The sequence below is a fragment of the Scleropages formosus genome, chromosome 17 (assembly GCF_900964775.1).
Source record: "Scleropages formosus chromosome 17, fSclFor1.1, whole genome shotgun sequence".
Classification (NCBI taxonomy): Eukaryota; Metazoa; Chordata; class Actinopteri; order Osteoglossiformes; family Osteoglossidae; genus Scleropages; species Scleropages formosus.
The window spans coordinates 25914267-25926201 of record NC_041822.1 but is presented as its reverse complement, the minus strand read 5'-3'; the positions used below and the strand labels follow the sequence as shown (position 1 = coordinate 25926201).

Sequence of the window (11935 nt, the reverse complement as noted above, 5' to 3'; positions counted from 1 at the left end):
CGAGCTTTAAGTTCTTTAGAAAATAGCTAATAAGATTTCCATTAATTTAAACTTATCAAAATTCCCACAAGGGCCCTGGGAGCTTTCTTTTTCACCCCTCGTTTCTTTCATCCATGGTTAAATATGTAAATAAAATGTCTAAAGTCATTCTTCAAAGGGGAACAAAAGAAAAAAGAGGGCTGAGGGAAAAGACAGCCATAAAATTCCTCCGATTCTCCATAACATTAGCCAGAGGGGGGCCAGCTTCTAGCCAGAGCCGAGCAGCGGGGGGCCGGCGAGCAGCACGGAGCCGCACATCTCAAATCCCACACACAAAAAATAAAATATCTTTTCAGCTTGAGCCATCAAAGGGTCCCTTTCTCTTTATTAGTTACAGAATTATCTCACAGTTGCTGATTTCTCAGAGATGCTGCGCGTTCCCTCGCTTTACAGCGCTCTTGTGCCGGGGAAGATGAGATAGAGCTGTGTGTGTGTGTGCGTGTGTGCGTGTGTGCGCTGGGGGGGCAGGGTTATGAGGCTGCTGTGTGTGTGAGAGACGAAGGTAGGCAGCAAAAATATAAAAAAAATTAAATAAATAGCTGAATAAAAATAAATAAATAAATAAATGAATGAAATAAAAGAGATAAAAGAGACAGTAGTAGCTACAGAGGCCAGCGATGCCAAAGATTGAGCTGCAGTGATTTCTCCCCTTTCTTCTCGCTTTCAAAGAGAGATCATCATGACCAGCAAAACAATCATAAAAAGAGTGGGATGGGGGTGGGGGGAGTAGCAGGCAAGAAACCAGAACAAAGGCGCCGGGTTCGAACAACCAGCAGCCTGCGTGTTTTTATGAGGCGACGTGACAATATTATGTGGTGTGTTATATTAAAGGAGCGATGGGAGCCGTAATGGGGCCGGACGCGCCTCTTTAATGGTGTCGGCCGCCGTTTCCCGAGCGCCGCATCGCCGCGATCGAGCCGACGGCTGTTGCGGACCGACCGTCGGGCCCGTCCTCCCGTCCTCCCCATCCCCCCGCGGTCATGCTTCTGATGACTGTAAAGAGGTGGCGTTACAGGCAGAAACAACTGTTTGGCAGGAGGGGGTTGGGGGCTGGGGGCTGGGGTCGTTCACTGAGTCACGAAGACGACCGCGCGGCTGTAAGGGCAGAGCTGAGCGAAGGCTAATGAACGTTTCCCAAATTCGACTGAGCAGATGAGCTCCTCCAAAGCAGCTTATGTAACTAGAGCCCAAGAGTTTTAACTATTTATAAAACAGGTACCTCGGCGTTACTTTTGTCTCGTGCTTCTCTCTAAAGTGACTTACGGTCATTTAAATACCCATGTATACAGCTAGGTCGTTTTTGAGCAAGGTACTGGTCAAGGTACCGGAGCAATTTAGGCTAAGCACTTTGCTCAAGGCTACTGCAACTGGAAGTGGGAATCGAACCCTCGACCTGTGGGTCCCGAGGCACCAGCGCTGATCCCTACGCTACCAGCTGTCCAGGTGATGCAGTGTTTGGAATGCCACATTGCAGCCAACTTATTTTCAACTCATTCTACTCATTTTTAACCGTTTTTACATTTAGCTAATACTGATGACTTGAGACAGAAGGTGGCGTAGTGGTTAGAGCTCCACCTTGTTTTAGGATCCAGGTTCGAATCCCACGTCCTGTGTAGTTTCCATGCTCAAGGCACTAATCCTAAATCGGTAGAGAAAAAATGGATAAGTCAGTGTGAGTAGCTTGGTGCACGAACCAAGTGTAGGTCGCCTTGGAGAAAAGATAAACAGATAAATAAACGAATGCAAATGTACAAACGTAGGCAAATCAGGGCCCTACAGGATGGCCAAAAGCAGGCGCGGGGGCCCCGTCGAGCGCCCGAGGTCCTGCATTCCTACCCCATCAAGGAGCACCTCCAGTGCCTGCCATAAAAACAGGCTGAAAGCATTCTGTTTACCCCCGACCCCCACATCTAAGGGACTTGGGGGGGCGTGCAGAATAAATCACCCCTTCACGAGGTAACGTGACTGGGAGCGATGCGGTGGGCCTCGCGGCTTAGCCGGATCCCCCCCATCGGGGAACCGATGCTCGGTTCGCGTTTCAGCGGGGGGTGTCCAAGGTCAACGCTTCACCCGGGGGGTGCGGAGAGGACCGACACAGCTGGGCAGAGTGGCGCGGTCAGACGGGACACGGGAAACCAGAGCAGCGTTCGTGTACAGACACTAGGAAGGAGTTCGGAGGGGACCGGGACGAAACGGTACGTCGGCGGTCTGGAGGGACGGAACCGCGCCGCTTCCCGTTCCCTCGGCGCATCCCAGCCACCTGTGAAGTCTTCATCATTTATTAGTATTTTATCCAAAAGCACCATCAGTTTCACTCATTTATGCTGCTGGGACTCGCTGGGATGTGAACACAACACTGTGTTTACTGTGGCCCTGCACACATCGCAGGGGCTTTTTTGCGCAGGACGATGAGCTCGTTTAGAACCCAACTCATGTGCCACTAGGATGTCGAAAGGTGCTCCCTACTGCACACACCAAATAGTAATTACATTTACCACACTCTTCCCTCCAAATTAACTTACCATTATTTACCCAGTCATACAAGTGGCCACTTTCACTGGAACAATTTAGAGTAAACAGCTTGCGCAAGGGACCTACAGCTAGAGGTGGGGTTCAAACCCCGCGACCTTTGGATGCATAGGCAACAACTCTAACTGCTACGCTACCAGCTACCCGAACAGGACCCTCTTTTAACATCGCCGCAGCCTTCTTACGGAAAGGTTCCCGTGTCGCAGCGTGACGACAGCACCTGGCGACACGTCCCCCTCCGGCGCCCGGCCCGGCGAAAACGTCGGGAGGTCACAGGGCCCCCGTGTTCCGCGTCTTCCTTGGGAACACGCCGAGCGCATCCCGACAACGTGCGGAAGTCCCGAACCGGAGCCCCGACGGGAGTCGACGGGCATCGGCCCTACGGCAGCCCGGCGCTCGCAGCTCTAGACGGATTTAATTGTGCAGAAATTACAGGCTGAACGAATGACGGCTTTGAAGACTAAAGTGATATATGTGAAGTGCTTAGCGGATTAATATTTGAGGGAACCGTAAATACACTGGTGAGTCACTCCTCTCCGCGAAGCTCGGTGCAGGGAGGGTCTCCCGGGGAGGATCTCCACTCCTCCATTTCGGGGGGAGCCTCACACGTGCAGCCACTGAGAGAGAGGACAGGGACTCGATGAGCCGTTAACCGCACCGATGAGCACAAGTATTCTTCGCAAACAAGTATATATGGACGGTTTTGGGCGGCCGAGCCAATTAGGCTCCGATTAATTTCCCTCACGTAGCACAAAGGAAAATGGTAAAAACAAGACGTTATCTCGAGCTGACATCGGTGCCCCCCCGACAGCCGCCGCAGCAGCACGAGGAAACGGTATCAGAGGACAGGATGAAGATCCTGATTTTGCTGCTTTTGTTTTAAAGAGGAGGAAATGCGAAGAGCCCAGAGTGGGATGGCAAACTGCCGAGAGCTCTTTGATGAGCGGCGCCTGTTTCGGTCGGACCCCTCCACCCCCACTCCCACCGTCCTATTTTAATTGATATTGTTGGCCTCACTTAAGGGGGAATGAGAAATGTTGGCAATGCAGGAGCAGACTTTACTGTCCAGGAAGAAGCGCCTTAAATACGGTGCAAAAAGTGCTGTTCGAACATCGTCCGACTGCACGTTTTTGGGAAGAAGCCGAATTTGCGCTTCGGACGTTTCCTCCTCTTACACTCAGAGACCCGAAGCGCACGGGTACGGAAATATACGAGCGCGTTTTGGCATTTCGAAGCAGCACGGTCTGTGGAGCGGAGCTCTACTTTACACAAGGATTAGGGCCTCGACGCACGGAAAGTGCTCATAACGGCACAGTTCGTACGATAATGAACACGTTTACGGCAACACACTGCAAGACTGCGAAAGACAGTAAAAGGAACAAAACACACCAGTAGAGAGCATAGAGTCAACAGTGGTACCGTTTCCAGTCTTTTATACTTCCTGCCACTGCAATGCTGGGGGTATCTGTGGGGGGGGTATCTGGTGTATCTGCAGTGTCCAAACAGAAGAGCGACGCAACATCACTGTTTCACTCGTTGTGCTGTTGATGCAGCAGCGCGTGTGTGTGTGTGTGTGTGTGTGTGTGTGTGTGTGTGTGTGTGTGTGTGTGTGTGTGTGTGTGTGTGTGTGTGTGTGTGTGTGTGTGTGTGTGTGTTTTTTTTTTGCATATAAAAAAGAGGCGCGTGTCAGATCCGAGACGCGCGCGGCGAGTCCGAGCGCGAGAGCCTCGAACATCTTCCGTTCGCTTCTACCGAGCGAGCAGGAGACGGACGAGGCGCGACACGTGGAGACACTTTTCGCGTCTCCTTTCAGTGCGGAACCCGAGGAAGGAGCGGAAATACTTCGTTTTCCCTCGTTTTCCTTCGAACCGAGAGCGCAGCGCAACAGACCTGTTACTCTTACTGCGCGGAGCGGCAGCACGTCTCGTGGCGCTTCTATCTAGAGAGAGGACAGGACGCTGCTGGGGTCTGAACCCACCCCGCGGAGACTAGAAACGCGAGTGGAATCGACGCACGCCGCGGAGCCAAGCGCGGGCTGCAGGTGAGCACACCTGGACAGCGCTGCTGGGGGGTCCGGAGGCGGGCGGGGGGGTCCTCTCTTTTACCCCTGCACCGTGACTGGGACCCACGGGGGAGGGGCTGGGGGAAGAGGGGGGTTTAAGGAGGTCCTTGGGCTGTTCCGCGCCATTTGAACATAATCACCGTGTCAGTTTCACCTTTCTTATGCAAAGCGCGTGTGTGTGAAGGGGGCGGGGCGAGCGGCGCGCGGCAGGTCGGCGCGGGACGGCGGCGGGGACGCGCTCAGATGCGCGGGGCCACGAGCGGAGCCGCCTGTCTGCGCGACGAGCTCCTCCGACTGAGAGCGGAACGAGGCGCGAGGGGCTCGGGAGCGCGCGTCGGACACGCACGACACGCACGGCACGGACACGGAGACAGACGCCGGACACGCGGATCCGGCGGCAGAGGAGGACCGGGACGGACGGGTGCGGGATCCGGACTCCTTCTCTGCTCTCCGCGCTCCGGCTCTCATGTCCGCGGCGCCCGGTCCGAGCCCGAGCGGTGAGACGGACTCCTGCGAAGAAACGACGCGGGATTATTAACAGGCTGGGGGGTCGCGAGGCGGCTGTCCTGCCCGGGAGCTTCGTTCATTCTCTCCCTTGTTCCCCCCACGGGACTTATGCGTGACTGCGAGCGCCGCCCTGCTCCTCGTTGCACCTGGAGGCGCAGCTCCCGCGGCGAGCGGCTCCCTTGAAAGGCGCCTCGGAGGTCCCGGCCGGCGGTCCGAGAGGATGCGTCGTCCCGCGGGGCTCGAGCTGCTCTGCCTCGTGCTGGCGTCGGCGGCCGGGGGCTGCGCGGCCATCGGTTCGATGGACCCCGAGCAGCCGGGGGACGGCCGGTGCCAGCACATCGAGATCCCCCTGTGCAGGGACATCGGCTACAACATGACCAAGATGCCCAACCTGATGGGCCACGCGGACCAGGGCGAGGCCGCCATCAAGCTGCACGAGTTTGCGCCGCTCATCGAGTACGGCTGCCACAGCCACCTCAAGTTCTTCCTGTGCTCGCTGTACGCGCCCATGTGCACGGAGCAGGTGTCCACGCCCATCCCCGCCTGCAAGGTGATGTGCGAGCAGGTCCGCCTCAAGTGCTCCCCCGTCATGGAGCAGTTCAGCTTCCGCTGGCCCGACTCCCTGGACTGCTCGCGGCTGCCCAGTAAGAACGACCCCAACAACCTGTGCATGGAGGCCCCCAGCAACAGCTCCGAGGAGCCCGCCAAAGGTCCCCATACGCAGCCCCCGGACTTCCGCCTCCACCGCTCCAGCGGCGGCCAAGAACTCCAGATGAAGGACAGCGGTGGCCGCAAGACGTGCGCCAACCCCGACAAGTTCCACTACGTGCAGAAGAGCGAGTCGTGTGCCCCGCGCTGCTACCCGCGCGTGGACGTCTACTGGAGCCAGGGCGACAAGCAGTTCTCCCTGTTCTGGATGTCCGTCTGGTCCATCCTCTGCTTCGTCTCCAGCTCCTTCACGGTGCTCACCTTCCTGGTGGACCCGCAACGCTTCAAGTACCCGGAAAGGCCCATCATCTTCCTGTCCATGTCCTACTGCGTGTACTCGGTGGGCTACCTGGTGCGACTTTTCGCGGGGGCGCACAACATCGCCTGCGACCAGGACAACGGAGTCCAGTACATCATCCAGGAGGGCCTGGAGAGCACGGGCTGCACCATTGTCTTCCTCATCCTCTACTACTTTGGCATGGCCAGTTCCCTGTGGTGGGTGGTGCTCACGCTCACCTGGTTCCTGGCGGCAGGTAAGAAGTGGGGCCACGAGGCCATCGAGGCCAACAGCAGCTACTTCCACCTGGCCGCCTGGGCCATCCCCGCCGTGAAGACCATCATGATCCTGGTGATGAGGAAGGTGGCGGGCGACGAGCTCACGGGGGTCTGCTATGTGGGCAGCATGGACGTGAAGGCCCTGACCGGCTTCGTCCTCATCCCGCTCTCCTGCTACCTGGTCGTCGGCACGTCCTTCCTGCTCTCGGGCTTCGTGGCCCTCTTCCACATCCGCCGGGTCATGAAGACGGAGGGGGAGAACACGGATAAGCTCGAGAAGCTCATGGTGCGCATCGGCGTGTTCTCCGTGCTCTACACCGTTCCCGCCACCTGCGTCATCGCCTGCTACTTCTACGAGAGGCTCAACATGGACTACTGGCAGATCAAGGCCCGGGAGCAGACGTGCGTGGAGGGGGGCGGGCAGGAGCCCGAGGCCTGCGTGATGAAAAGCTCCATCCCGGCCGTGGAGATCTTCATGGTCAAGATCTTCATGCTGCTCGTGGTGGGCATTACCGGCGGCATGTGGATCTGGACCTCAAAGACGCTCCAGTCGTGGCAGAACGTTTTCAGCCGGAAGCTCAAGAAGCGGGTGCGGAGGAAGCCCGCCAGCGTGTTTGCCAACGGCGGCCCCTACATCAAGCCTCACGCCCCCCTCAAGGGGCGCAACAGCAAGTACGAGCCGGCGGGGGCCCCGCCCACATGCGTGTGACCCGCCGGCCCGAAAACTCTCCGTCGAGTTTTACTCAGAAGGGGGGCGAGCGAGCGAGCGAGCGAGCGAGCGAGCCTTCGGAAGCGCGGCGCCAACGACGCGGACGCCTTAAAGGTTCATATTTATTTTTTTATGCAAATCCTAAGTGAAAAAAACGCGATGTATTCACACAGCAAGATTCGCGTCTCTTTGTGTCCCAGCTTGTGTCGAGCACCCTTCCGAGCGATACCGCTTGATCCTTAAACTTTACCGTGTTCGCAAACAGCTTCGGCGTGCCGTCGGGTTGCTCGGACGAAGTGCAATAGATGTTGTCCTTAGTTACAGGGAGAGACACAAAATACCGTAGTGGCACACTAAAGACAAAGGACAGAGCGGCACATCGGCACATCGGCGCGGAGCGCCGGGCCTTTTCGCGCAAGCCTTTCTGGCCTTTCTCATGCTAATAAGGGTGGTGTCACCCGCGGAGGGGGCGACGCTCAGGAAAGGCTCTCGCCGTCACCACGATGAGCACTGGACACGGACAAACTTTTCTACAGCCACGTTTCCTCTTTCCCTTCCTCTCTGTGCCTTTCGCAGCACATCGAAACATTTGTATATATTTTTAACTAAAGTTCATTATTTTATAAAGAAAGGAAATAAAACATTCTAGTTTTAAACGGAGCGTCTGAGGGTTTGGTCTTTAATATTTCTCCTGGTTTTAAATCTTAAAGTGTTTTTTTTTTTTTTTTTTTTAATTTAGCACACAGCACTTTTTATTGTTTCAAATAGTAAAGTGTGTAAAATAGCTTTAGTCATTTATATATCAATGTTAATCAATGCAGCTCTGTGTTCCGGGGCACTTTTTTTTTCTATTTTATAATGTCTTATTACACTTTCACAAATGATGGAAACGCCTTCTGGACAACAGTGTGATATTTGGGAGTAAATATGCAATAATTACTTTACGTTATTTTTTTTTTCGCTCCGCAATTTCCATCGCCCGCCGTCCCGGAGTGTGTTTCCGGTGCTCTGGGACACAGAGGTGTGGCACTCAGGAGGGACAGTGACACAAAGAAATGTCAGTCGCGATTTTAAATGCAGCTGCAGGTGACGCAGATGTCCTGTTTCGCTGTGTGTGTGTGCGTGCGTGTGTGTGTGCATTCAAGTGGATACACAGGCAATCTGAGCGCCTGGTTGTGCCGAGTCTCTTTCTTCCTACCACACGTGTGTGGGTGTGTGTTGGTATTCCCAAATCCACCGAGGCCTGGACGTGGTCCGGTTTGTCCTCAGGAAAGGACACTGGTGTGTTGCACTAAAGTGCACTGACTCTACACACACACACACACACACACACACACACACACACACACACAGCGTCCAGCAGGGGATTTGCTGTGTGCGATTGTGGGGGGCGGGGGAGGTAGCCCCAGGGGGGCCGCATCTGCCTCTCATAGAGCTTGTTTATTAGCGAGAGGGGAGATGACTAATAAAAAAGTTTGATGGCATCAAAGAGCCCGTGAACAAAGGCGTTTTTTATTGTTATTTTAGAAAAGGCACTTTTAAGGGCTGCTCTTTCATATTTCACTCCTATTAAAATTAATCTATTCACTTCCATGTTCCATATATAAGCAATACGGAAACGGAGCCTTTAGAGTTTGTTTCATTTCGCTTCCCGTTTTTTCACCCTGTTTGTTTGAGGTCTGCAGTCGGGCCACTTTTCATGTGAACTCTTTGAGTTGAGTGTCGGGCGAAAGGCGCTCGGAGCCGCCGTCACGCGCACGCGCCGCGTCGCCTCTCGTCCCCGAGCTTATTGCCGCTTCATTCGTGGGCTCCAGCAAGCCTGACCTTGATCACGCAGCAAAGTGTTTCCGACGAGGCGAAGAACAACATTACGGCTTCTGTTCGGCCCTCTCGGAATGCAGGCAAACTCGGCCAAAACCTCTTTGGCGGCACGGGAACGGCGTCGTCTTACCTCGCATTTACCTTGTTTTAGCCTCACGTATCGGCTCCCGGCCCGCAATCGGCACCGGGGCCGCAAGCGTCCGCAGCTCGTTTTCTCTGCGACTCCACGCTCGCTTTCGCCGCTAAGTGACAGTCGGTAAAAGCTCAACGCATCCATGTGCCCTCATTTATTTGCAGGTTGGGTTCCATCAACTTCTCATTCATGTAAAACACACAGAAAACTTTGGAACATTTTCACCGGAATTTTTCACTTTTCCTGCTACATTAAGAAGCTTAAAGCCATTGTGAAATGTATGAAAATCAAAATTCATCATCTTCACGAACTGCCGCTCGATGCTCCCCGTTGACCGCTTGGGAGTTGATCGCCGTTATTGATCGCCGGCGCGCAGCAACACCAGACACGAGCTGTAAACACTGTGCCAGCGAGCGGAGGTGACGGTCGCACGCTTTTATTCGGTTTGGGGGCTGCCTTGTACTGGCCTGTTCCAGATCGGAGCGTAAACGCAGGTCATTGTTCACTCGAGGCAGACATTTTCGGGAATGAGTCGAGAAATAAAAACGCTAAAAAGCAAGCAATAAAAATGTAAAAAAATTACACCTTAGAAAATGTGTAACTTGTAAAACCCTTTGGTTTTTTTTTTTCCCTGCCTGTTAATATTTCAAATCACAGAAGACTTCACCAATTGCCTTAGTAATTTAGCTCTAGTAATTAACGGCACTTTACTCAAGTACAATTACTAACACTCAGGGACAAAAACGCACTGTGAGATGAAGAAACCCTTTTTTTTAAAAAAAAAAAAAATTGTCATTTTCCCATGTGCCCAATGCCTCCGAGATGGGCTCCGGTCCACCGGGACCCTGCTCAGGACGCGGGCTTATTGAAGCAGGGCGGACGGACGGACGGACGATCATTTTCAGAGTTTTCGGACGCTCATATTTTCAGGCACGTTTACGTGAAACACGGGCGGCTTTGTCACCCTTCACGCGTCTTGCATCATGAGAGCAGCGCGGAGGGGAGGGGAGAGGACAGGATGTCCGGGGTGTTGGCCGCTCTATGGAGAAGCGCAGACAAACACACCGAACAGGGCTGTGAGCCAACGCACATGTGTGTGGGCGTATCTGTGGCCCCCCCCCCCACTCACACAGCCACCCTACGGCCATTCAGGACGGGATTACACCGCTTCCCGGGGGGGGTCTGTCTTTCACGTGGAGACAATTACAAAGAGAAATGTATTATTTTTCCCGCCTTTGCTCCTTTCGCAGCGGCGGCCGTTTCTGAAGGTACATCTGGAGTGTCTTTATGAAGCGCCCTTTGAAATGTGACCAAACCGCATTTTCTATAGCGGATTAATCCCGCGGAAAGTTTGCGAACGTAGAGAGCGCGGCGCTCCGGAGAGCGGCTGCCCGACGGCGCACGCCCCGGCTTGCGGGAATGTCCTCGGGGGCCGGCCTCCCGCGGCTCTCGGACCCGCAGCACCTGTGCCGTTTGTTCGTCGCTTTGCTTTCATCCCTTTGCGAGATGCCGCCTCCGGCCACCGTTTCGCTCCGAGCGACGCCTTTGTTGCCAACTAAACGCCTTTCAGACACGGTAAACATCTCGGCATTACGCTAAAGATGCCGAAAACACGCAGCGAAGTTGACGGCTCTTCAAAGCGGCGCGGAAACATCAGACTAATCCTCCGTTTCTCCGCAGCGGCGACGATAGCGGCGCCTCGACTCGCCGAGCCTTCGGCTCGTTCCCCGGAGAGAGGGCGACATCGCTTACCACTTGTACCCCGTTACGGCACCCTCGGAGGACCGCAGAAGGGCCCGACGCAGCACTTCAATTACTGGTTAAGAACCGCAATCTCAAAGCAGAACGAATGTGCCGACTGAAAAGATCGTCATCCGTTTCCCGAGCAAAGTATGTTCATCAGTGTCCCTCCACGCAACGCAGCGTTGATCGCCGAACATGCGATCGATCGTCTTTCCTCTTCCGTTCGGGGCTCACGGCGGACGTTGAGGTTCGCGGCGGACCGGAGCCGTCGCCTCGCCGCGGACGGCCTGGGGTTCGACCCCCGCCTGCCGCTGCGTTTCCCTGCTAAACTGATACTGAAGTGACGCAACAAAAATTGCACAGCTGTGGAAATGTGGTAAAAATAATTGCCAGTAGCTTAGTGTGCAAAGGTTGCAAAGTGTTCTGGAGAAATAATCTGGATAAACGAATGAAGAGGACACAAATGACATAATAAGTTAGGATGCATTAAAGGCTCAGTGCAAACACACCTGCGGTCCCTGCATCCAGTCACGTGACACACAGCGTGTGGGTAAGTGTCCCTGTGAAGGTCCCTCAGTGCTGGACACCTTCAAACCTGCAGCATTCCACTCAAGTGCTGTTTCATAAGCGGCATTATTGCTGTATGAAATATAGCAGCACACACTTATTCGCCACGAAGCACAGGACAGTATCCCACCCCCCCCAAGCTGTACGCCCCCCAGTGAAGAGTACCTGGAGTTCACCTTCTTCCTTCCTTTCAGACTCAACCAGGCGGACGCCCAGGTGTGCGTGTGCGTGCGTGTGCGTGCGTGTGCGTGTGCGTGTGGAGGGCTGACAGCGCTGCGCTCTTCCCACGGGGCGTTCAAGTCCCGGCGTCGGCTCGACCTGCTCTGTACAGTTTGGCGAGCGGGACCCGTCGACGCTCGGGGCCTCAAAGTCCAACCGTGGCGAAAACGTGAACGTTTTCCGGCACTTTCCGTCCAGGCCACCTGGCTGAGAGGCTCCCGAGGCCTGCGGCAAGACTGTAAATATAAAGTGGCAGAGCCCCCGCCCCCACCCCTGAGGTTATCCTCACCGTGTTTCACTTGATGACTTTGTCAAAGTACAAAGTGAGAAGCATGTGAAGTCC

General features: G+C 54.8%; 1 protein-coding gene across 1 annotated transcript; it reads left to right on the top strand.

Moving 5' to 3' along the window:
• Positions 1-4997: 4997 nt before the first annotated feature.
• fzd10 (frizzled class receptor 10) lies at positions 4998-11158 on the top strand. Its single transcript, XM_018731548.2, has 2 exons — positions 4998-7223; positions 10744-11158. The coding sequence occupies exon 1, from the start codon at positions 5358-5360 to the stop codon at positions 7107-7109; it is 1752 nt and encodes a 583-aa protein (XP_018587064.2). The 5' UTR covers positions 4998-5357; the 3' UTR covers positions 7110-7223; positions 10744-11158.
• The last annotated feature ends 777 nt before the right edge of the window (positions 11159-11935 follow it).